This window comes from Hypanus sabinus, chromosome 5 (assembly GCF_030144855.1).
Source record: "Hypanus sabinus isolate sHypSab1 chromosome 5, sHypSab1.hap1, whole genome shotgun sequence".
NCBI lineage: Eukaryota > Metazoa > Chordata > Chondrichthyes > Myliobatiformes > Dasyatidae > Hypanus > Hypanus sabinus.
In genome coordinates, this window is record NC_082710.1 from 143,169,989 (window position 1) to 143,197,361 (window position 27,373).

Sequence of the window (27,373 nt, forward strand, 5' to 3'; positions counted from 1 at the left end):
AACTGCTCAATCAGAATCAGCTTTAATATAACTGGTATATGCCATGAAATTTGTTGTTTTGTGGCAGCAGTACATTACCAAACATAATAAGAACTATAAATTACAATAAGCAGATAGATATTAAATTATTATACTGGAAGAGAGGGGGACATAGTGAGGTAGTGTTCATAGGTTCATTATCCATTCAGAAATCTGATGGTAGAGGGGAAGAAACTGTTGCTGAAATATTGAGTGTCTGTCTTCAGGCTCCTGTACCTCCTCCCTGATGGTGGTGAGGAGAAGTGGGCAAGTGTGATGGGGGTCTGTAACGATGGATGCTGCCTTTATAGGCATTGCATTTTGAAAGTGTCCTGGATGCTGGGAAGGCTAGTGTCCTGGACGTTGGGAAGGCTAGTGTCCTGGACGCTGGGAAGGCTAGTGCCCATGATGAAGATGGCTGAGTTTATAACTTTCTGCAGCTTTTTCCAGTCCTGTGCGGTTGGAGATGCAACCAGTTACATTGCTCTCCACGGTGCATCTGTAGAAATTTGTGAGCGTCTTTGGTTACATACCAATTCTCCTCAGACTCTTAATGAAATATAACCTCTATCATGCATCAGTGATAGATAGACCCTCAGAGATGTTCACCCCCAGGAACTTGAAACTGCTCACCATTTCCATTTCTAATTCCTTGATGAGGAACTGGTGTGTGTTCCTTCGACTTCCCTTTCCTGGTCCACAATTAATTCTTTGGTCTTACTGATGTTGATATCAAGGTTGTTGCTGTGACACCACTCAACCAGCTGATCTATCTCGCTCTGTGTGTGCCTCCTCATCACCATCTGAAATTCTGCCAACAATAGTTGTGTCATCAGCAAATTTATAGGTGGCGTTTGAGCTTGCCTAGCCACACACTCTTGGGTGTAGAGAGAGTAGAGCAGTGGGCAAAGCACCCATCTCTGAGGTGCGCCAGTGTTTACTGTCAGCAAGAAGGAGGTGCTACTTCCCATCTGCACAAACTGTGGTCTCCCAGTGACGAAGTCAAAGATCCAGTTGCAGGGGGTAGTACAGTTCAATTAACAAGGAGTTAGAATCAAAATCAGATTCTTCACTGACGTATGTCATGAAATTTGTCATTTTTGCAGCAGCAGTACAGTGCAATAGTTACTGTAAGCGGTTAAGTAAATAAATAACGTGGAAGAGAATGACAAGATTATGTTCCTGGACCACACAGAAATCTAATGGTAGAGGGGAAGAGGTTGTTCCTGAATCATTCAGTGTGGGTCTTCAGGCTCCTGTACCTCCTCCCTGATAGTAGTAACGAATGTCATATATCCCAGCTTGGAAACAGACCACCATGAGTATCTGGGCTTTCCCTATGTACAAGGCTGATGTTGCCCTCTCTTAAGTTTAAATGTATTGAAATAGGCATATTACCCAGGGTATAAATACCACGAAACTTTTGCTGCAGCAGCGTAGTATATTACAAACATGACAAAAGTAGATTTAAATTGGCATAAATTATGCATAACATTTCTGTAATTCTGCGAGATGAGAGGAAATCTCTTCACCCTGAGGGTGGTAAGTCTTTAAAATTGTCTATCCAAGCAGACTCATGCCTTGGATCACCAAGGTCTGTAGATCCTTGGTTGTTGAGATATATCAGATTAATGATCATATTGAATGGCAGGGCAGACACAAGGGGCTGAATGACCCAGACCTACTTCTCCTTCCAATATAGTTTCGTTCTTTTCCTTTTTAATATGTCATATTGAAGAGGAAATGATTCAATTCTCCTTTGAAGAATAATGGCATCAGGAATGGCTCTGGCAAACCTGAAGACTGATTATTCCCTGCCAGATATAAAATGTAGCTGCAATCTCCAAAATTAATCGTTTGATAATTAACTTGCAGAACTTACAAAAAGAATTGTCATTTGTTTCTTTTCTGACCTAAGTGCAGAGAAAGGTATTCCAGTGTGGTTCCAGGGGTGTCCATGTACCCCATGCTTGGCATAAAAATGATTAGGAGCCCCTGATCTAGACCTGATAATCATTGCAACATGCACAGAATGCTGGAGGAACTCAGCAGCTCAGGCAGCATCTATGAAAAAAAAAATACAGTTGACGCTTCAGGCTGAAACCCTTCGGTAGGACTGGAGAAAAATAGCTAAGGAAGAGATTTGAAAGTTTGGGGGGGTGGGGGAGAGAGAAACACCAGGCAATAGGTTAAACTTGGAGGAGGGAAGGATGAAGCAAAGAGCTAGAAAGTTGATTGGTCAAAGGGACAGAAGGCCATGGAAGAAAGGGTGGAGGGGTGGTGGGCAAGGAAATAACATGAGAGAGGGAAGGGGGATGGGAATGGTGAAGGGGAGGCGTGGAGGCATTACTGAAATTTTGAGAAATCGGTGTTCATGCTGTCAGGTTGGAGGCTACCCAAATGGAATATAAAGTGTTGTTCCTCCAACCTAAGTGTGGCCTTATTCCGGCAATGGAGGAGGGCATGGATGGACATATGGGATTGGGAAGTGGAATTAAAATGGGTGGCCACTGGGAGATCTTGCTTGTTCTGGTGGGCGAAACGTAGGTGCTCGGCAAAGCAGTCTCCCAATCTGCGTCAGGTCTCGCTGATATACAAGAGGCCACATTGGGAGCCTCATCGATGTACAAGAGGTCACAGCCTCCAAGTTTCACCTGTTGCCTGGCGTTTCTCTCTCCCTCTCCCCACCTTTCAAATCTACTCCTCGGCTTTTTTTTCTCCAGTCCTGCCAAAGGCTTTCGGCCCGAAATGTCGACTGTACTCTTTTCCATAGATGCTGCCTGGCCTGCTGAGTTCCACCAGAATTTTGTGTGTGTTGCTCGGATTTCCAGCATCTGCAGCTTTTCTCTTGTTTTTACTATGCATTGGTTGGTTTTGCTGGAAACATGCCATATGACTGAGGGAAATGACTCAGAACAACTCCATTCTCAACTAATTTTCCATAAAACCTTTTCTTCCATCACCTACCACTAGTTATTACACTCATTTCTGCACTGAAGAACAATTTGCAGTAGCCAGTTAGCCCACCAGACCATATGCCTTTGGGATGTGGGATGGCACCGGAGCACTCAGAGGTCACAGGGAGAACACGCAAACACCACACTGACAGCATCAGAATGTCAGGGCTGAACTGTGGTCTCTGGGTCTGTGAGACAACAGCTCTACCCGCTGCCCCACTCTGCACTGATGGTTATGTGAGGGAAATGCCTCTGGGCTCTTCGGGTGATTTCCTGGTTGTGCTTTATGACCAAGCCTCCCAGAAATGCACATGCCTGAGATAGAACCAGGCTGAAGGACAGCTTTAACCCAGTCTAGTCAGACTCTTGAACAGACCTCTTGTATGATAAGATGATCTCACACTTCATCCTGTATCTGCAGTGCCCTCTCTCTGTAGCTTTCTCACTTTATTCTGCATTGTTATTCTCTTAGTTTATTCTAGCCCAATGCTCCGTGCAAGGACTTGATCTGTGTGAGTGCTATACAAGTCAAGCTTTTTACTGTATCCTGGTACATGTGGCAATAATAAACCAATACCAGGATGTAGGGATGAGGTCTTGGGCCTAACACAGTACGTGAGCCCATTAATTTCAATGGGGATTGGTACCTGAAGAATCCTTTTTCTTCACATCTTCACCAGACCAGATGACTGTCCATTGCACTCCCTCCCCATTGCCACAGATGCTGCCTGACCCGCCGAGCTCCTCCAGCAGATTGTTTGTTGCTCCAGATTCCAGCATCTACTGTCTCTTGTGTCTCCATTTTGTAGGCAGAGCTTGTTCAGACCAACCCAGGTGATGGGATGACCTCCCAATGAGGTCCACGGACCACAGGTTCTCGCTTCAGGGAGCCGGCGGTATCTAGATTGGCTGATGGTTGCACGCAGCCAGTGGTGGCTCGGGGGTCTAGAAGGTGTGACGTGACTTGCTGTGCCTTTTGCAGTGTCCCTGGCGTGCAGCCCTCATGTCTCGGAGCTCTCGCTGAATTCCCAGGCTGGGCCCGGTGTCCTGAACCTCTCCCTGTCTCCCAGCCTCAGCCCGGACGGCAGGACGCACTCGCCATTGACCACGCCCCTGCTGACCGACACCACTTGTGTCAAGGCTGACGAAGAGGAGGAAATGAGGAGGAAGGTAGGACGCTGATTATCTCAACAGCCTAGAAAAACCACTGCACTATGCCCAGTGATTTCACATCTGAGGCACTTTACACCTGCACCAACCCCATCTCAACCAAACTATGTTATGTACTAAATTAACGCAGACTTTGGCTATCTGAAATCCATTATTATTTGGAATGAAATTAACTTGAATTTGAAGTTCATTGGGAAAGTCAAAGTTGAGTTGATTGTCATGTGCACAGATACACCTGTGCACAGCGGGTATTATCTGCAATAGGTGCTGCCTCACGAAGGTAACTGCTAAAAACTCGGAAGAGGGTTAACTAACTGGCCAATCAATATTGAATTTGTGGTTAGGCAACACGTTGGGCAGAGATTTATGGTAAGCTTTAATTTGATAAGGGAACAGCAGAAATTCACCTATTAGCCAGTGCTAATCTCAGCCATTGGTCACACTCTAAGTCAGGAACAGTGAGCAGGTCGTTGGTGAGCTTTGTCTCACAGAGATTTCATGGCCTTTATTTTGACCACAAACACAAGAATTCTCAGAGGAAAATCACCAACAAAGATACTTTGATCCACATGGATCAGACACATGTACATTTTTTTAGGCCAAGTTTCAGTTCTGAGGGAGCCTTATGCCCAGCACTTGTTGATCTGGGAGGTGTGTGAAACTCCGGGTGACAAAGCCTGATCACACTAATAATGGAAGTTGTTACTCTGACTCTCCCAGCGTTTCCCAGCCGACAAAGCCTACTTTATTGCCAAAGAAGTGTCCACCACCGAACGAACCTACCTGAAGGACCTTGAAGTCATCACAACGGTAGGTGCAAACCAATCACTGGTGCAGTCACTGCACGGTCAGCTCCTCTTTGTGCTGGGCTGGGAGTTCCGGGGATATACCATCTATGTCTGTTTGTGTTTATCTGCCTATCCCCTTTCTTAGTGGCTATATTGTGCATCTGTGGGGTGTGTTTGTGTGTTGCATGGTGTGTATGGGGCACCCATGCCCTATGACTGTATATTTGAAGGCAAGTAGGACAGACCTGGCATCGATGCAAGAAATAATGGGCTAGTCATTGCCTTTTGATCCCAGTGTATTGAAACAATAATGTGTTACTAGGTTCTGGACAAAGGCAGCGATTATGCAGAATTTAGTATTATTTAAGCTTTTGACAGAACCATCATGTATAATCTGAAGGCAGAGTTTAAATAAAATAGCGGATGTTTCCCAATATATTAGTCAGTGATGGTAAATCTGATTCTGATTACATTGCCATGCATTTTTATTCAAATTGCTTTGACTTTTCTGAGAATCATTGCTCCTTCCGATGAATTTAGTGGCATGCAAGTTCCAAATTAATGCAAGACAGGAAATTAAATGAATCAGATTCAGTTTGACTCTTTCTCGATGAATTGTTAGAGATGTTGTTCACAAAGGCTAAAATAACTCTCATCCTGCCATACAGTGAATAGAATCCACATCACAAATGCTTTTATGCCCCAATTCTGTGCTGAACTTCAAAGTTTTCTATTATACATTTCATTTGCTCCAAGCACATCAAGAATTTGCAAGATGGGAATTAAAACACAACATTGAACAATCCAGGATAGTACAGATCATTTTGACTGGTGGGGTGGAGATATGTCTCTACCAAAGGAGGTGTAAGGCACTCCCTTCCTCTGCTAGCCTGCAGGTCACCCTTGGGCAAGGTGTAGCAGCTGGTTAGCCCCCCTCTCTCCCATCAGAGTCGTGTGAAGCCATGGGAGCAGGTGGTGGATGGTCGTGTGAGCAGTTGGTGCATATCGCATGTCCTGGTTATTCAACCTCTGATGCCATTGCAGACAATCTCTGCAGGGTACTGATAATGGCTGGGGTCACCCGTCTTGTAAAGACATTGCCCAGAAGAAGGCAATGGCAAACCACTTCTGTAGAAAAAATTGCCAAAAACAATCATGGTCATGGAAAGACCATGATCAGGATAGATCATCGTCAGGATAGATCTACAGAGTCTTTCAAAAGCAGAGGTGGAGGAGTATGCCTCATGATCAACTCTTCTTGGGGTACAAATATATCAGTGCTGTCCCAATTCTGCTCAACAGACCTGGAATATGTAGCAGTAAAGTGCTGTTCTTTTTACCTACTACGGGAGTTCTCTGGGGTTATTTTGGTTGCAGTTTACATTCCAACTCAGGCCAATGTCAAGCAGGCTTTAGATGGTCTGAGCAGTGGGATCAGCATGCACGAAACAGCACACCCTAACGGCTTCACCATCGTTTTGGGAGATTTTAACCAGGCCAGTCTGAAAAAATCACTATGCAACTACCATCAACAAATCACTTGTAATACCAGAGGAAACAAGACACTGGACCATTGCTACATCACCATCAAGAATGCCAACCGTGCTATTCCAAGCCCTCACTTTGGGAAGTCTGATCACATGGCTGTACTTCTACTGAGTATAGGCAGAGACTGAAGACTGTAGCACCAGCAGTGAGGACCAAGAAGGTATGGACAAGGGAAGCACAGGAGCGCCTACAGGACTGCTTTGAATTGGTGGGCTGGACTGTATTCAGGGATTCATCTTCAAACCTGGATGAGTATGCTACAGTTGTTACTGACTTCATTAAAACCTGTGTGGATGAGTGTGTGCCTACAAAGACTTACTGTATATTTCCAAACCAAAATCCTACGATGAACTAGGAGTTATGATGTCTGCTAAAGGCTAAGTCTGTGGCATTCAAGTCTGGCAACCCAGGCCTGTACCGGAAAACCAGGTATAAGTTGTGGAGAGCCATTTCAAGGGCGAAGAGACAATTTCAAATGAGGCTGGAGGTGACATCGGATGCACAGCAACTCTGGTAGGGTCTGCAAGACATTACTTCCTACAAACCCAATAGCATGAATAGCAGCGATGCTTCACTACCAGATGAACTCAACGCTTTCTATGCATGCTTTGGAAGGGAGAACACACTACAGCTGTGAAAATCCCTGCTGCACCTGATGACCTTGTGATCTTCATCCTGGAGGCCGATGTTAGACTGTCTTTAAAGAGAGTGAACCCCTGCAAGGTGGAAGGTCCCAATGGAGTACCTGGTAAGGCTGTGAAAACCTGTGCCAACCAACTAGTGGGAGTACTCAGGGACATTTTCAACCTCTCATTACTTCGGGTAGAAGTTCCCACTTGCTTCAAAAAGGTAACAATTATACCAGTGCCTAAGAAGAATAATGTGGGCTGCCTAATGACTATCACCCGGTGCACTCACATCGATAGCGATGAAGCGCTTTGAGAGGTTGGTCGTGACTAGACTGAACTCCTGCCTCAACAAGGACCTGGACCCACTGTAATCTGCCTATCACCGCAATAGCCTAACGGCAGATGCAAACTCAATGGCTCTCCTCACGGCTTTAGAGCATCTGGGCAACCCAAACACCTACATCAGGATGCTGTTCACCAACTATAGCTAAACATTTAATACCATCATTCCCACAATCCTGATTGAGACGTTGCAGAACCCGGGCCTCTGTACCTCCCTCTGCAATTGGATCCTCGACTCCTAACCGAAAGACCACAATCTGTGCGGATTGATGATAACATCTCCTCCTTGCTGACAATCAACACTGGTGCACCTCAGGGGTGTGTGCTTTAACCCACTGCTCTACTCTCTGTATGCTCATGACTGTGTGGCTAGGCATAGCTCAAATACCATCTATAAATTTGTTGGCGACACAACCATTGTTGGTAGAACCTCAGGTGGTGATGAGACTGCGTACAGAAGTGAGATGTGCCAACTAGTGGAGTGGTGCCATAGCAACAACCTGACACTCAACATCAGTAAGACGAAAGAGCTGATTGTGGACTTCAGGAATGGTAAGGCGAAGGAACACATACCAATCCTCATAGAGGGATCAGAAGTGGAGAGAGTGAGCAGCTTCAAGTTCCTCAGTGTCAAGGTCTAACCTGGTCCCAACATATCGATGTAGTTATAAAGAAGGCAAGATAGTGGCTATATTAGGAGTTAGAAGAGATTTGGCATGTCAACAAATACACTCAAAAACTTCTATTGTTCTACCGTGGAGAGCATTCTGACAGGGTGCATCACTGTCTGGTATGGAGGGGCTACTGCACGGGACCAAAAGAAGCTGCAGAAGGTTGTAAATCTAGTCAGTTCCATCTTGGGTACCAGCCTACAAAGTACCCAGGACTGCTTCAGGGAGTGGTGTCTCAGAAAGGCAGTGTCCATTATTAAGGACCTCCAGCACCCAGGGCAGACCCTTTTCTCCCTGTTACCATCAGGTAGGAGGTACAGAAGCCTGAAGGCACACACTCAGCGATTCAGGAACAGCCTCTTCCCCTCTGTCATCTGATTCCTAAATGGACATTGAATCTTTGGATACTACCTCACTTTTTTTTTAACAGAGTGTTTCTGTTTTTGCACTTTTTAAAAAATCTATTCACTTCACTTGTTCATTTATTATTATTATTATTATTTTTATTTTTCTCTCTGCTAGATTATGTATTGCATTGAACTGCTGCTGCTAAGTTAACAAATTTTGTGTCACATGCCGGTAATAATAAACCTAAATCTGATTCTGATCACTCACATCATACGACATGGCACATAACAAACAAATGAACAGGCCCTCTATATCCCACACCAGTCTAATGCTTCCCTTCCACATAGCCCATAGCCCTCCATTTTACTTTCATCCATCAGCTGAGAGTTTCTTAAATATCCCTAGAGTTTCTGCCTTTACCACTGTCTCTGGCAATGTGTTGCCCCTATCATTCTCTGAGTAAAAATGCTGCACCTGACATCCCCTCCAATTCTTTCCATTAATCACCTTAAACTTATGTCCTCTCTGATTACTCATTGCTGCCCTGGGTTAAAGGTGCTGGCTGTCCAATCTATCAATGCCTCCTATCCTCTTGTCATCTCTGTAAGGTCACCTCCTTTGCTGTAAAGAGAAAAGCCCTTGTTCACTCAACCTATCCTCATCTGACATGCTCTCTAATCCAGGCAGTATCCTGGCAAATCTCTTCTAACCGTCTCTAAAGCTCCCACATCCTTTCTATAATAAGACAATCAGGAATGAACACTACACTCCAAGTGTGTTCTAACCAGAGTTTTATGGAGTTGCAACATTACCTCGCAACTCGATCCTCCAACTAATGAAGCCCAACACACCGTATGCCTTTTTAACCAGAAATTCTGTTGTCCTGATTCCTGACGTGAATTATGAATCAATAGCAGAGTTTAATTAGTTCCACTTAAGTTCACAAGTGCTGTCTTCTACGTGTAACTGGCAAGAGGTTTGGCAGCGTTGCAGTGCAAATCTTCCACGCATTCCTTCAGTGTTTGTGCTAGTGGGCAGCTCTCTCACCTCTGGTAATGGTATTGGTCTATTATTGTCATGTGTGCTGAGATACAATGAAAAGCTTTTGTGTACATACACAACGCTGGAAGAACTCAGCAGGTCAGGCAGCCTCAGTGAGAAAAGAGTAGCCAACGTTTCGGGCTGAGACCCTTCATCAGGAATGGGGGGAAAGAGAGGGCCGAAGCCCAGTGATAGAGATAGGGTAGGGGGTAGGGCCTAGAGGCGCCAGGTGGAAAACCAATCAGAGGAAAGATAAATGGGGGAGGGGGAGGGGATAAGCATGAAAGAACTGTAGAGATAAAGAAGCAGAAAGTTGAAAGGGGAGAGAAGCAGAGAGGGACCTGGGATAGGGGGAGGGGGAGGGAATTACCGGAAATTGGAGAATTCATACCACCAGGCTGGAGGCTACCCAGACGGCAGATGAGGTGTTGCTCCTCCAACCTGAGTTTGGCCTAATCAGGCAGTAGAGGGTTCCATTCATCTATTCCATTCATCTAGATATGTCCATACATGGCCTCCTCTACTGCCATGATGAGGCCAAACTCAGGCTGGAGGAGCAACACCTCATATACCGACTGGGTAGTCTCCAGCCTGCTTCTTTATCTCTACAGTTCTTTCATGCTTATCCTCTCCCCCTCCCCCCTTTATCTTTCCTCTGATTGGTTTTCCACCTGGCGCCTCTAGGCCCTACCCCCTCCCCTAACTCAATTACTGGGCTTTGGCCCTCTCTTCCCCCCCCCATTCCTGATGAAGGGTCTCGGCCCAAAAAGTTGGCTACTCTTTTTTCACGGATGCTGCCTGACCTGCTGAGTTCTTCCAGCATTGTGTACTTATTTTTTGATCCACAGCATCTGCAGTTGTATTTTTGTGTGTTGTTTTGTGTGCTATCCAGACAGATTATTCCATGCACAATTACCTTGAGATAATGGACAGAAAGCTGAGTATGTATTCCGGTTACACAGAAAGTGCAATGCAGGTAGACAAATAAGGTACGAGAACCACCATGAGGTAGATTGAGAGACCAAGAGTTTAACCATTTATCCTTTAGTATACGGTTCATTTCCTCTCCAGAGACTGAGTTTTGAGAGCCATTACAGACCTGCAAGTTGTTCCTTTTTCAATAATTTTGCAAATGGGAAAAGGATTAAGCTAATTTAACTCCTCATTCACCCATGAACTGACCTGCTTGGAGCCAAGGATGGCCTTGCCCTATGAAAACACAGGAACAACAGAGCTAATCAGAGTGATCCTCAAGAGCATTGACGGGAAGTTGCTGGCTTCTGCGTCCAGGGTAACTTGTGTTGTGGAGATATATGCTTTAAACAAAAAAAAACTGAAAAATTTAAAATAACTTGAAATTTGATAACTCCTCAACACTACATGTAAAAGGCTCTTCCCCAAATTAGTCTTCAATTCTCCTCGTTGAGTGTGCGAGGTTATTGCTTTGTGTCCAGAAGCTTTGCTTCAGTTGAGGGTTTTAAGGAGTCAGTGGAGACAGAGAAACTAGTCGGTGATGTCCAGAGCAGGTAGATCGTCAAACTGGAACCCAGCCATTTAGGAATCTCAGATATAAGGAATCAGGGTATTAAATATCAAAAATCAGACATCAGGAATCAGGGTCTCAGAAATAAAGATATCTGAGGTTTGGATATTGGGAATCTTTCAAGCACAGGACAGTGGAATCTGGGACTGTTCCACCCAAAATGTTCAATATGTCAAGACTGAGGCTGAACAGTTCTTGCGGGTTCAGGAGATTCAAGGGTATTGAACCCAAACAGGGAGATGGTGACAAGGTCCAGATGAACAAGGATCTAATTGGCCCTACTCCTGACTGTATATCCCCAGAGCGAGGAGCGGAGAAAAAGGACAGAGATGGTTTGAAGAAGACCCAGGATGGGGGGGAGGGATGTTTGAGGGGGCTGCAGGTGGCAGGAGATGGATGAGGCCTGCCAACTTGTTTCTGGGCAGTGTCTGTGTAATGTAACCTCCTCCAGGATGTTACCCAAGGGTCATATACCCCTCCAGCTCCAATGATTGAGAGGCACCTGATTTCCATTCAGACTCCGTCTGAAACAATGGTTGAGTTGGAACTTGCAAAGGAATATTTTAACTCCGACCCCCTACCGTACCTTCCCTTTCATTCCGTCTTCTCACTGGAGGAATTGGAATTGGTTTATTATTGTGACATGTACCAAAGTACAGGGGAAAGCTTATCTTGCATGCTGTTCATACAGATCAGTTAACTGCACAGAGCACTGAGGAAGAGCTAAGTAAAACAATAACAATGCAGAATAAAGTGCAACAGCTGCAGAGAAAGGGCAGTGCAGATAGACAAAAAGGTCAAAGGTTGTATAATGCATTTTATGTAATGTATTAAACCATATAAATGAAAGGAAAGGGATTGAAAATTATTTTAGATCTAGCAGCAAGTTTAAAATGCGATGGTGAAGGTGTCTTAAATATGTTCTTTACTCTCAGTATCAAGCGGAATCTTTGTTACCAGTGGTTGCACTTCGCGGTCCATCCTTGACTCTCTCTCTCTCTCTCTCAGTCTTTCCAGAGTGCTGTGACCAGAGATGATGTCATGCCGGAACAGCTGAAGACCATGATCTTCTCCAACTTTGAGCCTCTCCACAAGTTTCACACCGGCTTTCTGAGAGAGGTTGAACAAAGGCTCGCTCTGTGGTAAGATGTGTTGCTGGGGTGAGTCCTCTTGCACGTTTATTGGTAAATCCCCACCAGCCAGCCCGTCCCTGCCCCCTCTCCCTCCACCCCTCCCGTGAGTAACCACAGGTTATTCACAGAGCACTGCTCCTGGGATTTTCTACCTGAGTGAAATTAGGCTACAGAACTCCCCTCACACAGAAAGAAAGAGACATCAGTTGGAGGAGAATAAAATCCTGGAATCTCTATCTCCATTCATATAATAAGGCCATGCAAGTTTAACCCTTTCCCAGGGTCATGGAGTCAGCAATGAGAGGGCATAGGTTTAAAGTGAGAGGAGGAACATTTAATAGGAGGATATTTTTACACAAGGGGTGAAATGTATGTGAAATGAGCTACCAGAGGAAGGGATAGACACAGGTATAATAACCGGTTTAAGACACTTGGACAGGTACATGGGTACGAAAGGTTTAGAGGTATACAGGCCAAAGCAGGCAAATGGGACTAGCTTAGATGGCATGAACCAATTGGGCTGAATTTCCATCCTGCATCACTGGGTGGGTAAATATAACACTCCAGAAAATGCTGGAGATCTGGAATAAAAATGGAAATGCTGGAGATAGCAAGTTAGCAAGCTTTGTTGGAGAGAGGAGATCCCTGCTCTCGCTATCTGTCATCTTACCGCTTCTCCTCAGGCAACCAATCACCTCTGAATCCTTTTGCACCACTTTATACTGGCCATCTTGCCTCCCCACTCTCAGTGCTAGTGCAGGGTTTCGACCCACAACATTGACAATTCAACATTCAAGGTAAATTTATCATCAAAGTACATATGTGCCACCATGCTCTACCTTGAGATTCATTTTCTTGCAGGCATTCACAGTAGAATAGAAATACACAAGAAGCAATGAAACATTGCACACACAGACTGACAGTCAATTTGCAAGAGAAGACAAACTGCAATAAAAAATAAGTAAATAAATAATACTGAGAAGATGAGTTGTAGAGTCCTTGAAAGTGAGGCCATAGGTTGTGGAATCAGCTCAGAGTTGGGATGAGTGAAGTCATTCATGAAAGCTCAGGAGCCTGATGTCTGAAGGGTAATAACTGTCCCTCAGCCTGGTGGTGTGGGACCTGAGCCTCCCGTAAGGCCTTCCTGATGGCAGCAGCAAGAAGAGAGCTGGATGGTAGGAGTCCTCGATGATGGATGCTGCCTCCTTGTAGATGTGCACAGTGACGGGGAAGGCTGTGCCTGTGATGGACTGGTCTGTATCCACCATTTTTCTGTTCACAGCCTTTTGTGTTCCCATACCAGGATGTGACGCAGCCAGTCAGGGTACTCCCTCCTCCCACAGCTGCAGTCCAACCTTCTGCGTTCCTCCAGCATCTGCCATCTCTTGCGTCTCCACAAAAAAAGATAGCCATCAGTGTGAGGACCACCTTGACTGTCTTTTCCACTTCTTTTAGTCACATAAACCCTTTGTAAATGATTGTTTGCCAAACAGTTGCCAGTGCACGGGAACAGGAAATCCCCGAACATAAGACCAGCTGCAACGGATGCCTTGGTCTGAAAGGAGTGTGAAAATGTTCTTGGATTTAGATCCAATCGGGAATTAGCCGTAACCCTCAATGCAGATGTGCCTGGTCAACACATTCCAGATATTGTACAGCTGTGGACTAAAGAGCACTTCAGCTTTTGTACAGCAATTGATCAAATTAACAGCACCAGGGTCCCCATGGTCAGACACTTGGAAGTATATTAATTTATTGGAATATTCTGAGCGACTCCCAGTGCATTGCAAATGATTTGCAAATATTCATCATGAAACTTTAATTGGAAAGCTATTTTTAGCTGCTAAGTTTCAGCTAATGACCATCTTACATCAAAAACATGAACATGATTGAAATGAATTATCTTCTGAGTTTTATTTAAAAATAATATGCAAAACAATATTATACTTTTGCATAGAAGACAAAATGTTTGTAAATATCCATGCTCCGTTGTGATGAAACAAAGATCCCTTTTAGCAAAAGCTGTTATACATTAGTTACTTCTTTTCCCCTGCTATTTCTTTCTTGTAAATGAATACATTTATATAGCACTTTAACACAGCAAGAAACCTCACAGTGTGCTTCTTAGGAATGTAATCTAAGATTAACATTGAGCCATATCATGGGACCATGGGTCAAAAACATGGGAAGAAGTTGGTTTAAGGGGTGTCTTGATAAACTGGTTTATTATTTTTGTATGGAGCAAGGCACATTGAAAAAAATAGTTCAGCATGCCATCCAGACAGGTTAAAACACTACACTGAGGCAGCACAAGGGAAAACAAGATAGAGAACGCAGAGTAAAAGTTACATTTACAGAGTAAGTGCAGTGCAGGGACACAGTAAAGTAGTGACATGGCAGACCGTGAGGTTAAGCGTTTACCTCATCAGACAAGAGGATCTGTTCAATAGTCTTGTAACAGCAGGGTAGAAGCTGTCCTCGAGCCTGGTGGTACGCGCTTACAGGCTTTTATATCTTCTGCCCAATGGGAGAGAGGAGAAGAGAGAATGTTCTCATTAAAGGGTAGGCTCTTTGAATATGTTGGCTGTTTTATTGAGACGGCGAGCTGCAGACAAGAGAGGCAGAGGTATAGGCAGAATTTTAGGCTTACGTGCTGAAAGTACGGATGCTGATGGTGAGAATTCAATGTGCGGTGGACCCAAAGATTAGAATAGACGATGAATGGCGAGAGGAGGTGACACAGGAAAGAGGATTGGGAACCAAGGAAAAGAATGTGATTGGGATTTGGTTAACTGGGAGTCAGTGGAACTGTGTGAGTGTGGGTGTGCTAGTGGGATTGATTTGGGACATGGGGAGCAGAGTTTCATAGCCCCACGTGTATTGAGGTAGAATGTGATGGAATTGTCACAGCTGGAGTTAACAAAAACAATTAGGCTGAGCTGAGATCAAATTGGCCAGGTGATGGTGTTGGAGAAGGTGACGTTAGTGAAGGTGTGGGTAAAAGTGCAGAAACTCAGCTCAGGTTTAAAAGTGCCACCAAAGTCTCATAGAGTTTCAGACTTTAGTTCACCAAGTTAGTTACCAAAACCTCAGTATGATGCTGGAGGTGAGGCTTGACGGGTCTGTTGTTGACCACTGGATTATTATAGTAAACAATCACAGATAATGAGTACAGGAGCAGAAAAAGCTGCAAATGTTTGGCAAGTTTGTGAAGAGAGAGTGACAGAGTTAATCCCTGATCCCTGATCAGAAAGGCTTTAAATCCCTTTATTTCTTTCTGCAACAAAGATCCAATCAAATCCCTCAACCAACGCTATCGTCTGGCTGGGTGAAATCATTCCTAAACCAAACAACTCACTCTTTTGACTCCTGTCACTTGCTACACATCAAAGGGTAGCCATGGGTACTCACATGAACCCTCACTACTCCAATCTCTTTGTTGGCCACATGGAACAGTCCCTGTTCCAATCCTTCACTGCAGCCATTCACCAACTCTTTCTCTGTTTCATTGATGCTTACATTGGTGCTGTCTCCTACACCCCTGTTGAACTCATTGACTTGTTCAGAGTCCCTACTCCACTCTACCCGCAGAGATAATGTCTTAGGTCAACAGGCTCCCAATAAGCTAGAAAAAGATGGAGATGAAATAGCATTAGATTTTCAAGATGGGAAGATGGAGGCTTTCCTATTGTGGGTCGGGAACCACAGATAAGAATGTGATTGGAGGTCGCCTAATTGGGAGTCAGTGCAACTGTGTGAGTATGGGTGTGCTGGTGGGATTGACTTGGGATATGGGGAGTAGAGGTTCCATGGCCCCAGGTATACAGAGGTAGAATGTACAGGAATATAGATATACATGCCGCACTCAGGTTGGAACAACACCTTGTATTCCGTCTGGGTAGCCTCCAACCTGATGGCAGGAACTTTGATTCCTCGAACTTCTGATACACTGTCCCCTCGCCACCCCCCCCCCCCCACCGCTTCACCATTCCCCATTCCTGTTTCCCTCTCTCACCTCTTTCCTTATCTCCCCACCACCACCAGCTTCAGGTGCTTCTCCTCCTTCACTTTCTTTCCCTTCTCCAGCCCTTTACCTCTTTCACCAATCAACGGTTCAACTTCACACCCCTTCTCCCTGTTTCACCTGTCACCTACCCCACTGCACTGCTTCCTCCCCTCCCTCAACCTCTCACTCCGACCTCATCCTTTCTTTTTCCATCCCTGATGGAGGGTCTCATCCGAAGCATTGTCTCTTTATTCCTTTCTGAAGGTGCTGCCTGGCCTGCTGAGTTCCTCCAGCATTTTGTGTGTGTGTGCGTGCGTGTGTGTGTTGCTCTGGATTTCCGTTCCGGCGTCTGCAGATTTTCTCATGTTTGTGGCTTTCCCATCACTGCTTAATTCACCTCATATATGTTTTATTCCACCGACAGGGAAGGCAGATCCAATGCTCACATTAAAGGCGATTACCAAAGAATTGGAGATGTAATGTTGAAGAATCTTCATTCCATGAAGGTCAGTACTTGTGTAAACACCAGATGTCGTATCGTACTTGATTATGCTGAGATTCTAACCTCAGCTCTGACTCTGTGGCTCCCTCTTTGACCTCTGAGCCAGAGGTTCTGGGTACAAGTTTTGCCCCAGAACGGTGATTGTTACAGCCACTGCCTCACAGATACTCAATTCTGATCTCAAGTGCTGTTCATGTGGAGTCTGCACGTTCTACCTGTGGCCACATGGGTTTCCCCTGGATGTTCCAGCTTCCTCCCACAACCCAAAGATGTGTGAGCTGATTGGTTAGTTGGTCACTGCGAGTTGTGCTGAGTATGTAGGTGGGTGACAGAATCTGGGGGGAGTTAATGGGATGGTGGGGGGGGAGATTGAAATGGGTGGTTGATAAACAGAATGGACTTGACAGATTGCACTGTCTGTTTTTCTGCTGTTTGGGAGTACAGCATTGTAGGAGGCGTGCTCTTCAGTTCAGACCTAAAGCCAAGCCTCACAGCAGCACTTTGAAGGAGAATGGTGGAGGATACTAGCTAATTTTCATCCCTTAGTCCGTGCCAGTGAAACATACTGTTCCTGGGAGCACTAAATGGCTGCATTTTCAACATTACAAGCATAGCATTGGCTGCCTAGCACTTGAAATGGTCAAGGATGTGAAAGATGCTATTGAAATGCATCTGTCTTTGCTGTGAGTGTTACTCAGTGAGTCTACATGGAGAAGACAAACACACTCAGTGACAGAACAGGAGAACACAACTCGGCCCATTGCGTTAGTGGCAGCCCTTCAGTCAGAGCAACATCATGCTTTATGTTGGGAGGTTCCTCAGCTGTGGGATCCACATCCTGGTCCCTCTGCCTGGAGAGACCATAGCCCTGAGCAGAAGTGTCACCAGCTGACAAAACTGGTATAGGAAATGGATTTGGTTTATTCTTGTCACGTGTACTGAGCTACCGAGAAAAGCTTGTCTTGCGTACTGTCCGTACAGGTAATTCATTACACAGTGCATTGAGGTAAAACAATAGCAGAATGCAGAACAAAGTGTTACAGTGGCAGATAAAGTGCAATGCAGGCAGACAGTAAGGTGGAAGATCACAGTGGGGTAGATGGTGAGGTCAAGAATCCATCTTATCATACTAGGGAGCTGGTCACCAGTCTTATAACAGCTGGACAGAGGCTGTACTCGAGTTTGATGGTTTGTGTTTTCTGCCTGATGGGAATGTCCAGGGTGGCTGGGGTCTTTGACGTGCCAAGCTGTATCACCTCACTCCCATTTCCTTTTTGCAGCACCTCACCTTCCACCTGCAGAAGCACAGCGAGATCCTGGTGGAGCTGGAAAAGGCCATCCGGAGTTCCCGGAAGCTGGAGGCTACGTGCCGGGAATTTGAGCAGCAGAAGGTGTGCTACCTCCCTCTGAACGTGTTCCTGCTGCGTCCTCTTCACCGGCTGATGCACTATAAGCAGATCCTGGAGAGGCTGTGCAAGCACTACCCGCCCAGTCACGTTGACTTCAGAGATTCACGGGGTAAGACAAATGGCAGGGAGACCGCGGATGGCCAGCACAAATACGGACTCCTGGGCAAGGCTCAATGGAACCAAACTGTGGCAACCTATGATGGGTTGGGTTGGAATACAATAGGTTGCAATGGATTGGACGAGACTGAACTGGGCTAGATGGAATGGAGCTGAGGTGGTTTCTGCATGCTTGAATACCTTGGGTTGGCTTGCTTTTGGTTGGGCTAGATGGGAATGGATTGCTAGCTGTTAGACTAGACTGAAGTGGATTGGATTAGTTTGTGCAGAGCTAGACTAGTTGGCTAGATTGGATTGAGCTGAGAATGTTTGGGAGAGGCTAAACTGAAGTGGGGTTGATTTGTATTGGACTAGATAAGGTGGATTAGTTTGTATTGGACTAGACAGGGTTGTATCTTTTTTTGTTGGATCAGTTTGTGTTGGACTATACTGGGTCGGATTGTTTTGTATTGGACAAGACCGGATTGGATTGATTGATGTTGGGCTAGACTGGGTTAGTTAGATTGCTTTGTATTGGACTAGACATGGTGGAATCGGATTGGTTTGTATCGAACTCGATTTGGTGCATTAGTTTGTGATTGAAAGATTTAGTTGGATTGGTTGTTTTGGACTAAATTGGGTTGGATTAATCTGAGTTAGACTAGCAAACACGATGAAATCTGCAGCTGCTGGAAATTCAAACAACACCCACAAAATGCTGGTGGAACACAGCAGGCCATCTATAAGCAGACCCTTCCTGACGAAGGGTCTGGGCCCGAAACGTCGACAGTACTTCTCCTTATAGATGCTGCCTGGCCTGCTGTGTTCCACCAGCATTTTGTGTGTGGTGTTTGAGCTAGACTAGGTTGGTTTGCATTAGTTTGTGTTGGATCAAATTAGGGTGGATCAGTCTGTGTTGGACTAGATGGGGTTGGATCGGTTTGTGTTGGACTAGATGGGGTTGGATCGGTTTGTGTTGGACGAGATGGGGTTGGATTGGTTTGTGTTGGACTAGATGGGATTGGATCGGTTTGTGTTGGACTAGATGGGGTTGGATCGGTTTGTGTTGGACTAGATGGGGTTGGATTGGTTTGTGTTGGACTAGACGGGGTTGGATTGGTTTGTGTTGGACTAGATGGGGTTGGATTGGTTTGTGTTGGACTAGATGGGGTTGGATTGGTTTGTGTTGGACTAGATGGGATTGGATCAGTTTGTGCTGGACTAGACGGGGTTGGATCGGTTTGTGTTGGACTAGATGGGGTTGGATCGGTTTGTGCTGGACTTGATTGCGTTGGATCGGTTTGTGTTGGACTAGATGGGGTTGGATCGGTTTGTGCTGGACTTGATTGCATTGGATCAGTTTGTGTTGGACTAAATGGGGTTGGTTCAGTTTGTGCTGGACTAGACGGGGTTGGATCGGTTTGTGTTGGACTAGATGGGGTTGGATCGGTTTGTGCTGGACTTGATTGCGTTGGATCGGTTTGTGTTGGACTAGATGGGGTTGGATCGGTTTGTGCTGGACTTGATTGCATTGGATCAGTTTGTGTTGGACTAAATGGGGTTGGTTCAGTTTGTGTTGGACTTGATTTGGTTGGATTGTTTGAAGAAGCATTTATGCATGATCTCTGGTGTGGATTTGTCCATTTGTGCACAAACACTGGTCCAATGTCCCTGTGACTACACACAAACAGATGATTTGGTTACAGCATGTTTGCTGACACAGTTGACTCTATACCATGAAATGCCTTTGCTCTTCTTTGTAGAATTTAAAGTCAGTGGAATGGGAACACGATGGTTATATCTATTTACGTGCCTGAAATTGGTATCAGTGCAGGAGCATTGTGACTCTCTGGTAAATTAATGTAAAGCAAGCCTCAGTGAAACAGTGTGCTGTGATTGTACTGGTATTGCTATGGGAAAGATGTTATTAAACTGAAAAGAGTGAAGAAAAGATTTACAAGGCTTTGCCATGACATGAGAGACTGAGGCACAGGAAGAGGTTGAACAGACATTATTTCTTGGTTGGTAGGAAAATGAGAGGTGACCTTATAGAGGTGTATAATATCATGAGGGGCTTAGATAGAATGAATATACTCAGTCTTTTCCCCAGGCCCAGGCAATCAAAAACTATAAGGCATATGTTTAAAGTGAGAGACAGGAAAGATTTAATAGAACCTGAGTGGCAACTTTTTTTATATACAGAAGGAGGTATGTGAAACCTCCTGTGATGCAAGTATGATAACAGCTTTTAAACAGACAGATACATAGATAGGAAATACTTAGAGGGATATGGGCCATAGCCGAGGTATGTGAAATGATCTACAAAGGAGATGGTTGATGCAAGTATGATAACAGCTTTTAAACTGACAGGTACATAGACAGGAAATATTTAGAAGGATACAGGCCATAGCCGAGCAGGTAGGACTAGCTTAGATGGGCATCTTGGTCAGCATGGACCAGTTGAGCCGAAGGGCCTGTTGCACTACTATATGACTCTAGGACTCTGGTAGAAGATCACCCCTCAGAAGAAGTCCACCCAGCTGTCAGTAAAGTGGCACCAGAGCATCCACAAACCACATGTGTACCTGCCCATTGTCTTTTCTCCTGCCTCTCCCCCCTCCCCCTCCCCTCTTCTCCCCCTCTCCCCTTCCCTCGACCCTTCCCCCTTCCCTCTCCCCACAAACCACACGTGTACCTGTCCACGGTCTTTTCTCCCCCCTCTCCTCACCCATCTCCCTCTCTCCCCTCCTCTCCCCACAAATCACACGTGTACCTACCCACTCTTTTCTCCCCCTCTCCTCACCCATCTCCCTCTCTCCCCCCTCTCCCCTTCCCTCTCCCCTCTTCTCCCCCCTCTCCCCTTCCCTCTCCCCATAAACCACGTGTACCTGTCCACGGTCTTTTCTCCCCCCTCTCCTCACCCATCTCCCTCTCTCCCCACAAACTACACGTGTACCTGCCTATTGTCTTTTCTCCCCCCTCCCCATCCAACTCCCTCTCTCCCCCTCTCCCCCTTCCCTCTCCCCTCTCCCCACAAACTACACGTGTACCTGCCTATTGTCTTTTCTCCCCCCTCCCCATCCAACTCCCTCTCTCCCCCCTCTCCCCTCTCCCCACAAACCACACGTGTACCTGCCCACTGTCTTTTCTCCCCCTCCCCATCCATCTCTCTCTCCCCTCCTCTCCCCTTCCCTCTCCCCATAAACCACACGTATCTGCCCACTGTCTTTTCTCCCCCTCCCCATCCATCTCCCTCTCCCCTCCTCTCCCCTTCCCTCTCCCCATAAACCACACGTATCTGCCCACTGTCTTTTCTCCCCCCTCCCCATTCATCTCCCTCTCTCCCCACAAAACCACACGTATCTGCCCACAGTCTTTTCTCCCCTCCATTCATCTCCCTCTCTCCCCCTCCCTTCCCTCTCCCCACAAACCAGACATGTATCTGCCCACTGTCTTTTCTCCCCCCTCCCCATCCATCTCCCTCTCTCCCCCTCCCCCTTCCCCCACTCTTTCCCCTCCATTTTTTTTCAATAAAGATACATTTATGCATATCCATTTTAAACAGGGGTAGATTGATGACCAAGATGGAGAGGGTCAGGCTTTGTAGGGATGCTGCCATTAATGGGATCCGTCTGGAACTGTGCACCAGGAAGCTGCTAGGACGGAATAGGCATCAGTGGATTGGGAGTCTCAAAGTTCAAAGTAACTTTATTATCAAAGTATGTATATGTTACCATAAACTACCTTGACATTCAATCTATTACAGGCACTTTAGGGGAAAGAAGCAATAGAATAGAATTTATGTAAAGCTATACATAAACAAAACTGCCAAATAATCAATGTGCAAAAGAAGACAAACTGTGCAAATAAAACAGTTGTAAAGAGTCCTTGAAAGTGAGTGTGTAGGTTGTAGTATCAGTTCTGAGTAATTACGAATGGTGCTATCCACACTGGTTCAGAAGCCGAAAGGTTGTAGGGCGATGACTGTCCCTGAACCTGGTGATGTGAGACCTAAGGCTTCTGTACCTCCTGCTCACATGGTCGTAGCAAGAAGAGGACATGACCTGGAATGGTGCGGGTCCTTGATGATGGTTGATGCTAGTAATACACACAAGATGTTGGAGGAACTCAGCAGGCCAGGCAGCACCTATAAAAAGAGTACAGTCGACGTCTCAGCCCGAAACGTTGACTGTTTACTCCTTTCCATAGATGCTGCCTGGCCTGCTGAGTTCCTCCGGCATTTTGTGTGTGTTGCTTGGTTCCAGCATTGGCAGATTTTCCCGTGTTTGTGATGGATACTGCTTTCACGTGGCAGTGCTCAATGGTGGGGAGGGTCTTGCCTGTGATGTCCTGGGCTGATTCCACCATTTTATGTAACCTTTTCCATTCCTGGGCAGTGCTGGGTCCATACCAGGAGATGGCACAGCCGGTGAGGATACCCCCCACGATGCAGTGGCACAAACCTGGGAGATAAGATGAGGGAAGTTTAATTATTGCAAGCACGGTAGCAATGATCATAATTAAGGTTCAGTATGTGAAGCTGGTTTAGCCCAGTATATTCACAGTGTAGAGATATCGTTCAGGGAGCAATTTCATTACGGAGTGTCTATAAATAACTGCGTTTTTAATGATGTTTATTTGGCCATCTGGTGTTTTGCAAAAATTTCACTGAGCAGTTTTGGAGGTCTGACTGATCAGGAGGTTCAAACTCCCTGAATGGGATTAATTTCTGCTCAGATTTGTTTGCCTAATTGCAAATTTGAATCTTTCCACCAGCCTGAGGGATAGATTGCTATCACTTGTGTTATATCCTTGACGTGTTTTGGAGCAGCAACTTGCGTCAGTCCACTACTGAGTTGTCTCCAGGTGTATCTCGGCTGCCCACTCCAACTGCAGATCAGAGACCGTAACACTACTGACAGGATCAAAGGGTGGCTTTATAAAAATTTAAATAAACCTTCTCTTTGCATGTCAGTCCTTTTTTTAAATAATTTAATTTGTTTTTTAGTCATGTAAGGGATGCAAATGCAGCTGAGAAAATGAGTGGAGTTTGAATAGTTTTCCTGAAGCAGCAGGTTTGATTGAACCTTGTGCCGGAGGTCACAATCAGAAAGAGGCTTTTTATCACTCCGTGTGTGGTGAAGTTTGTTGTTTTGCGGCAGTGTAAGACATATAAAGATTACTATAAGTTACAATAAGAAGGAAAACCCCATGGGCTTCTACAGATATATTAAGAGTAAAATGATAGATAGCAAGGGACAAAGTTAGTCCACTTGAAGATTAGCGTGGCCAACGATACATGGAACTGAAAGAGATAGGGGAGACCGTAAATGGATTTTTTTTGCATCTGTAGTTACTCGGGGGATGGACACAGAATCTGTAGAACTGAGGTCCAAAAATAGTATCTGTATTACAAAAGAAGAGGTGTTTCCTGTCTTGAGGCAAGTAGGGTGCAAGTCTCCAGGCCCTGACAAAGTGTCTCCTTATGCTAGTGTAGAAATTGCAGGGGCCCTGGCAGTGGAATTTAAAATGTCACTACCCACAGGTGAGGTGCTGTAGGCTGTTTAATGTTTCATGGTTCAAGGAAGGTTGTAAGAATAAGACAGGAAATTGCTGGCCAGTGAGCCTGATGCCAGTAGTGGGTAAGTTATTCTAAGGGTCAGGATATTAAGTGTTTGGATAGACAGATACTGATTAGGGTTAGTCAACCTGGCTTGGTATGTGGTATGCTGTGTCTAACCAATCTTCTATAAATTTTCAAGGTGGTTACCAGGAAGGTTCATGAGAGCAAGGTCACTGTCTGCGACGGCTTTAGCAAGTCCCATGTTGGAGGCTTGTCCAGAAGGTTCAGTGGCTTTGCATTCAGGATGAGGTAATAGATTGGTTTATTGGCAGAAGTCAAAGAGTGGTTGTAGGTGTTTGCCTCTCTGACGGGGAGGGGGCGGGACTTGAGGTGTGCCGCAGGGATCGGTGCTGGATCCATTGTTTGTCATTTATGTAAATGATTAGATAACAATCTGTTAACCGGGTCAGTAAGTCTGCAGATGACAGCAAGACTGGAGGCATAACGGACAGTGAGAAAGACTATCAAAGCTTTCAGCGGTATCTGGACCAGCTAAAGATGGGTTGAAAGATGGCAGATGGAATTTAATGCAGACAGGTGTGGTGTTGCATTTTGAAAGACAAACCAAGGGATGACATACACAGTGAATGGTAGAGCACTGAGGAGCGTGGTAGGACCAAGGGATGTAGGAATTTGTCTTTTTTTACCTGTTACACCACTGGTGTTTAGGGCAGCAGTGAAGGTTCTCCATCTCAGGCAGCATTCACTGCTTCCTTTCATCGTGTCGGTAGCTTCCTCTCGGTTTACCATCAGCCATACAAGTCCCAGGTGGAGATTCAGGAGTACCGTTGCACTCAGATGTAGAAGGATTCTTCCTTACCATTTCTGTAACAGTTTTGTTTAACCAGTCAGGGTTGTTAGCCCTCAGCTGAACCCCCAAACCTGGAGGATCGGTGGACCACCCTTAGTCAGGCCTTTACCCTTTGACCTGTTTGGCGTGGGTGACCCGACCAAGAGCCAAAGCATAAAGCCCTGACTCTAGCCAGCATAGCTCTCCAGGTCATTGAGGCACACAAGCCTCCAAACCACAACAAGGTCCTCATGGAGGGTTCCAGGAATACAGATCCTTAATTCCTTGAAAGTGGTGTCACAGGTAGATTGGGTGGTAAAGAGAGATTTTGGCTCATGAGGTCATGGACCATTCAGAAATCTGATGCATGAGGGGACAAAGTTGTTTCTGAATCATTGAGTGTGAGATTTCAGGCTCTTGTACCACCTCCTTGATGCTAGTAATGAGGGCATGTCCCAGATAATGAGGGTCCTAAATGATGGTTGCCATTCCCTCCTGGACCACATTGGCTCCTAGTTAAAGAAAACCTTGATCTTATTGACCTCCCTCTCTGTGTTCTCTGCCTTCCTGGCCTCCTCTGGCCCTATAAACCTCTGAGATCCAAGCTTCTGGAAATTTCCACTGCTGCCCCAACAGTGGTCGTTCCTCCAGCTGACTGATTCCTCTCTGGAATTCCCTCCACCTCTCTCTTCTCTTGCAACCCTCCATCAAACCAATCTCTTCCAATCCTGACCAAAGTTGGCTGTAAAATGTGGTTCTGTGATGCTCCAGTGAAGAATCCTGAGATTTTGTTTCTGCGTATGTAGGTGCTACATAATTGCAGGTTGTTGCAAGAAGTGATCTGCTATTGCAGAATCTGAGCATCCAGAGACCAGACCACAAACTTTAATTACCTTTGGTTGGTAATGAAGGGTCTTGCTTCACTTTGTAACATGTGGCTGTCTCCCACAGTGAGTGAGTGTGTGGCACACTTCTCACCTCGTGCAGATAGAGTGTAATGCTCCTGCAAGACACTATGGACACGACATCAGAAATTGGATCTGCAGACCATTTTGCCCAACGTTCCTGCTTCCATTTGATGGTTGCCTCGGTTATGTATTCCTGCCTATTCCCCAGAACCCGTGACTCCACCGTAACCAGGATCGATCGTCTCTTTCCCTGTGTTCATGACTCCGGCTCTAAAAGGTGGTGAGTCACAGGAACGAAGAGCTTAGCATGTGAGGATGTACAGCATCTTCAGGCCTGTACTCAGTGGTGTTCAGAAGGATGAGGAGGAATCTCATTGAAACCCACTGGTTACTGAAAGGCCTGCATAGAGTGGATGTTTCCCATAGGTAAGGTTGGGACCCATGGGGAAGCCCACGAGTCAAGGATATCCATTTAGAACAGACATTCTTTAGCTAGAGTGTGGTTAATCTATGGAATTCATTGCCACAGAGGTCAAATCATTGCTAGTATTTAAGGCAGAGATTAATAGGTTAAGGAGGGCTAAGGATTATGAGAAGACTGGGGTTAAGAAAAAAATGTCAGCCATGATTGAATCAGGGAAAAGATATGTCAAATCTGCTCCTATATTTTATGGTCTTATGAGTTGAGCACCTACTGAGGGAACTTACTGCCGATATTGGTCTCATTTAGGTGATTTCTTATTCTGGAACTGTGTCCTCTTGGTTTAAACACTCTTCAAATCTATTCTGTAAAGCCCCCACCCTCAAAACCTTAAATGTCTCGACAAGATTGCCCCTCCCATGAGTACAAGTGTCACCAGCTTCATACCCAGGAGCCAACCTACTGAATCGCCAGTGCAAGAACATCCTCCCTGAAGCACAGGGAGCTAAACTGTACATAGTTCTCCACGAGTGGTCCTATCATTGTCCTGTACTGCACAACATAGAAAAGTTTCTCTTATTCTGATCCCCTTTATGACCGTGGACAAGATCTCCCCCCCCTACATTGGTAGTATCTATGGGAGGGGCTGCCTCAAGGAGGCAACACTTATTACCAAAGGTCCCCGTTGAGCAGGAGTACAGAAACCTGAAGTCCTACACCACCAAGTACAGGAACAGCTAATCCCCTCCAACCATTCGGTTTTTGAGCTAAGCAGCGCCACTCTAATCAATAACTCAGTACAGGACAGAGCACAATGACCACTGGCTGTGTTTCTCTTTAATCTATTGGTAACCTGTCGTGTATAATTTATGTCTATTTATGCTTTTCTTTTGATGTCATGACTTTGATGGTCTGTGCCTGCTTTTCGTTGCACCTGTGCATACTTGTAAAGCTGATAGGACATGGACATTTAAAAGACTCTTAGATAGGCGCGTGGATGGAAGGAAATTGAGAGTTGTGAGCTGTTTCGGAAGAAAGGCTGAGATTCACTGCGGAGTAGATTTGTTTAGGTCGGTACAACATTATGGGCTGAAAGGCCAGTACAGTGTTTCTATGTATTTAATGTACTGTGCCTAGACAATCAAATTGATTTCCAGTTGCTTTCCTCATCACCACTTGTGCCTCATGAGGATGGAATTCTGTAGTTGCTGTGCATTTGAACAGCACTCTTGCCTTCTGTTCCTTGTCTCAGCCCTACTGTGTAATCCAGCTGCCAGTTCTTTGCCCTCTTGTGAGATTCCTGTGCAGTATCATAGCTGGATGGTTTTGCACCATATAAGTTCATCGAGGAAGAAATTTACTCTTGGTCTGGAGTGGCGAATGCATGATGTGGTCAGCTTCTATAGGACCAGATTCTGGAAGGGGGCGTG

The 27,373-nt window shown here is 45.6% G+C and overlaps 1 protein-coding gene across 5 annotated transcripts in view; it reads left to right on the forward strand.

Annotated features, from left to right (window-relative positions):
* farp1 (FERM, RhoGEF (ARHGEF) and pleckstrin domain protein 1 (chondrocyte-derived)) overlaps positions 1–27,373 on the forward strand; it is a 236,747-nt gene that overhangs the window by 171,566 nt on the left and 37,808 nt on the right. For all 5 annotated transcript variants that reach the window (XM_059970481.1, XM_059970478.1, XM_059970479.1 and 2 more), the window contains exons 14-18: positions 3,958–4,145; positions 4,866–4,955; positions 12,064–12,197; positions 16,619–16,700; positions 17,977–18,214. In XM_059970481.1, coding sequence (XP_059826464.1) covers positions 3,958–4,145; positions 4,866–4,955; positions 12,064–12,197; positions 16,619–16,700; positions 17,977–18,214 — 732 coding nt within the window. The remainder of the gene's footprint in view (positions 1–3,957; positions 4,146–4,865; positions 4,956–12,063; positions 12,198–16,618; positions 16,701–17,976; positions 18,215–27,373) is intronic.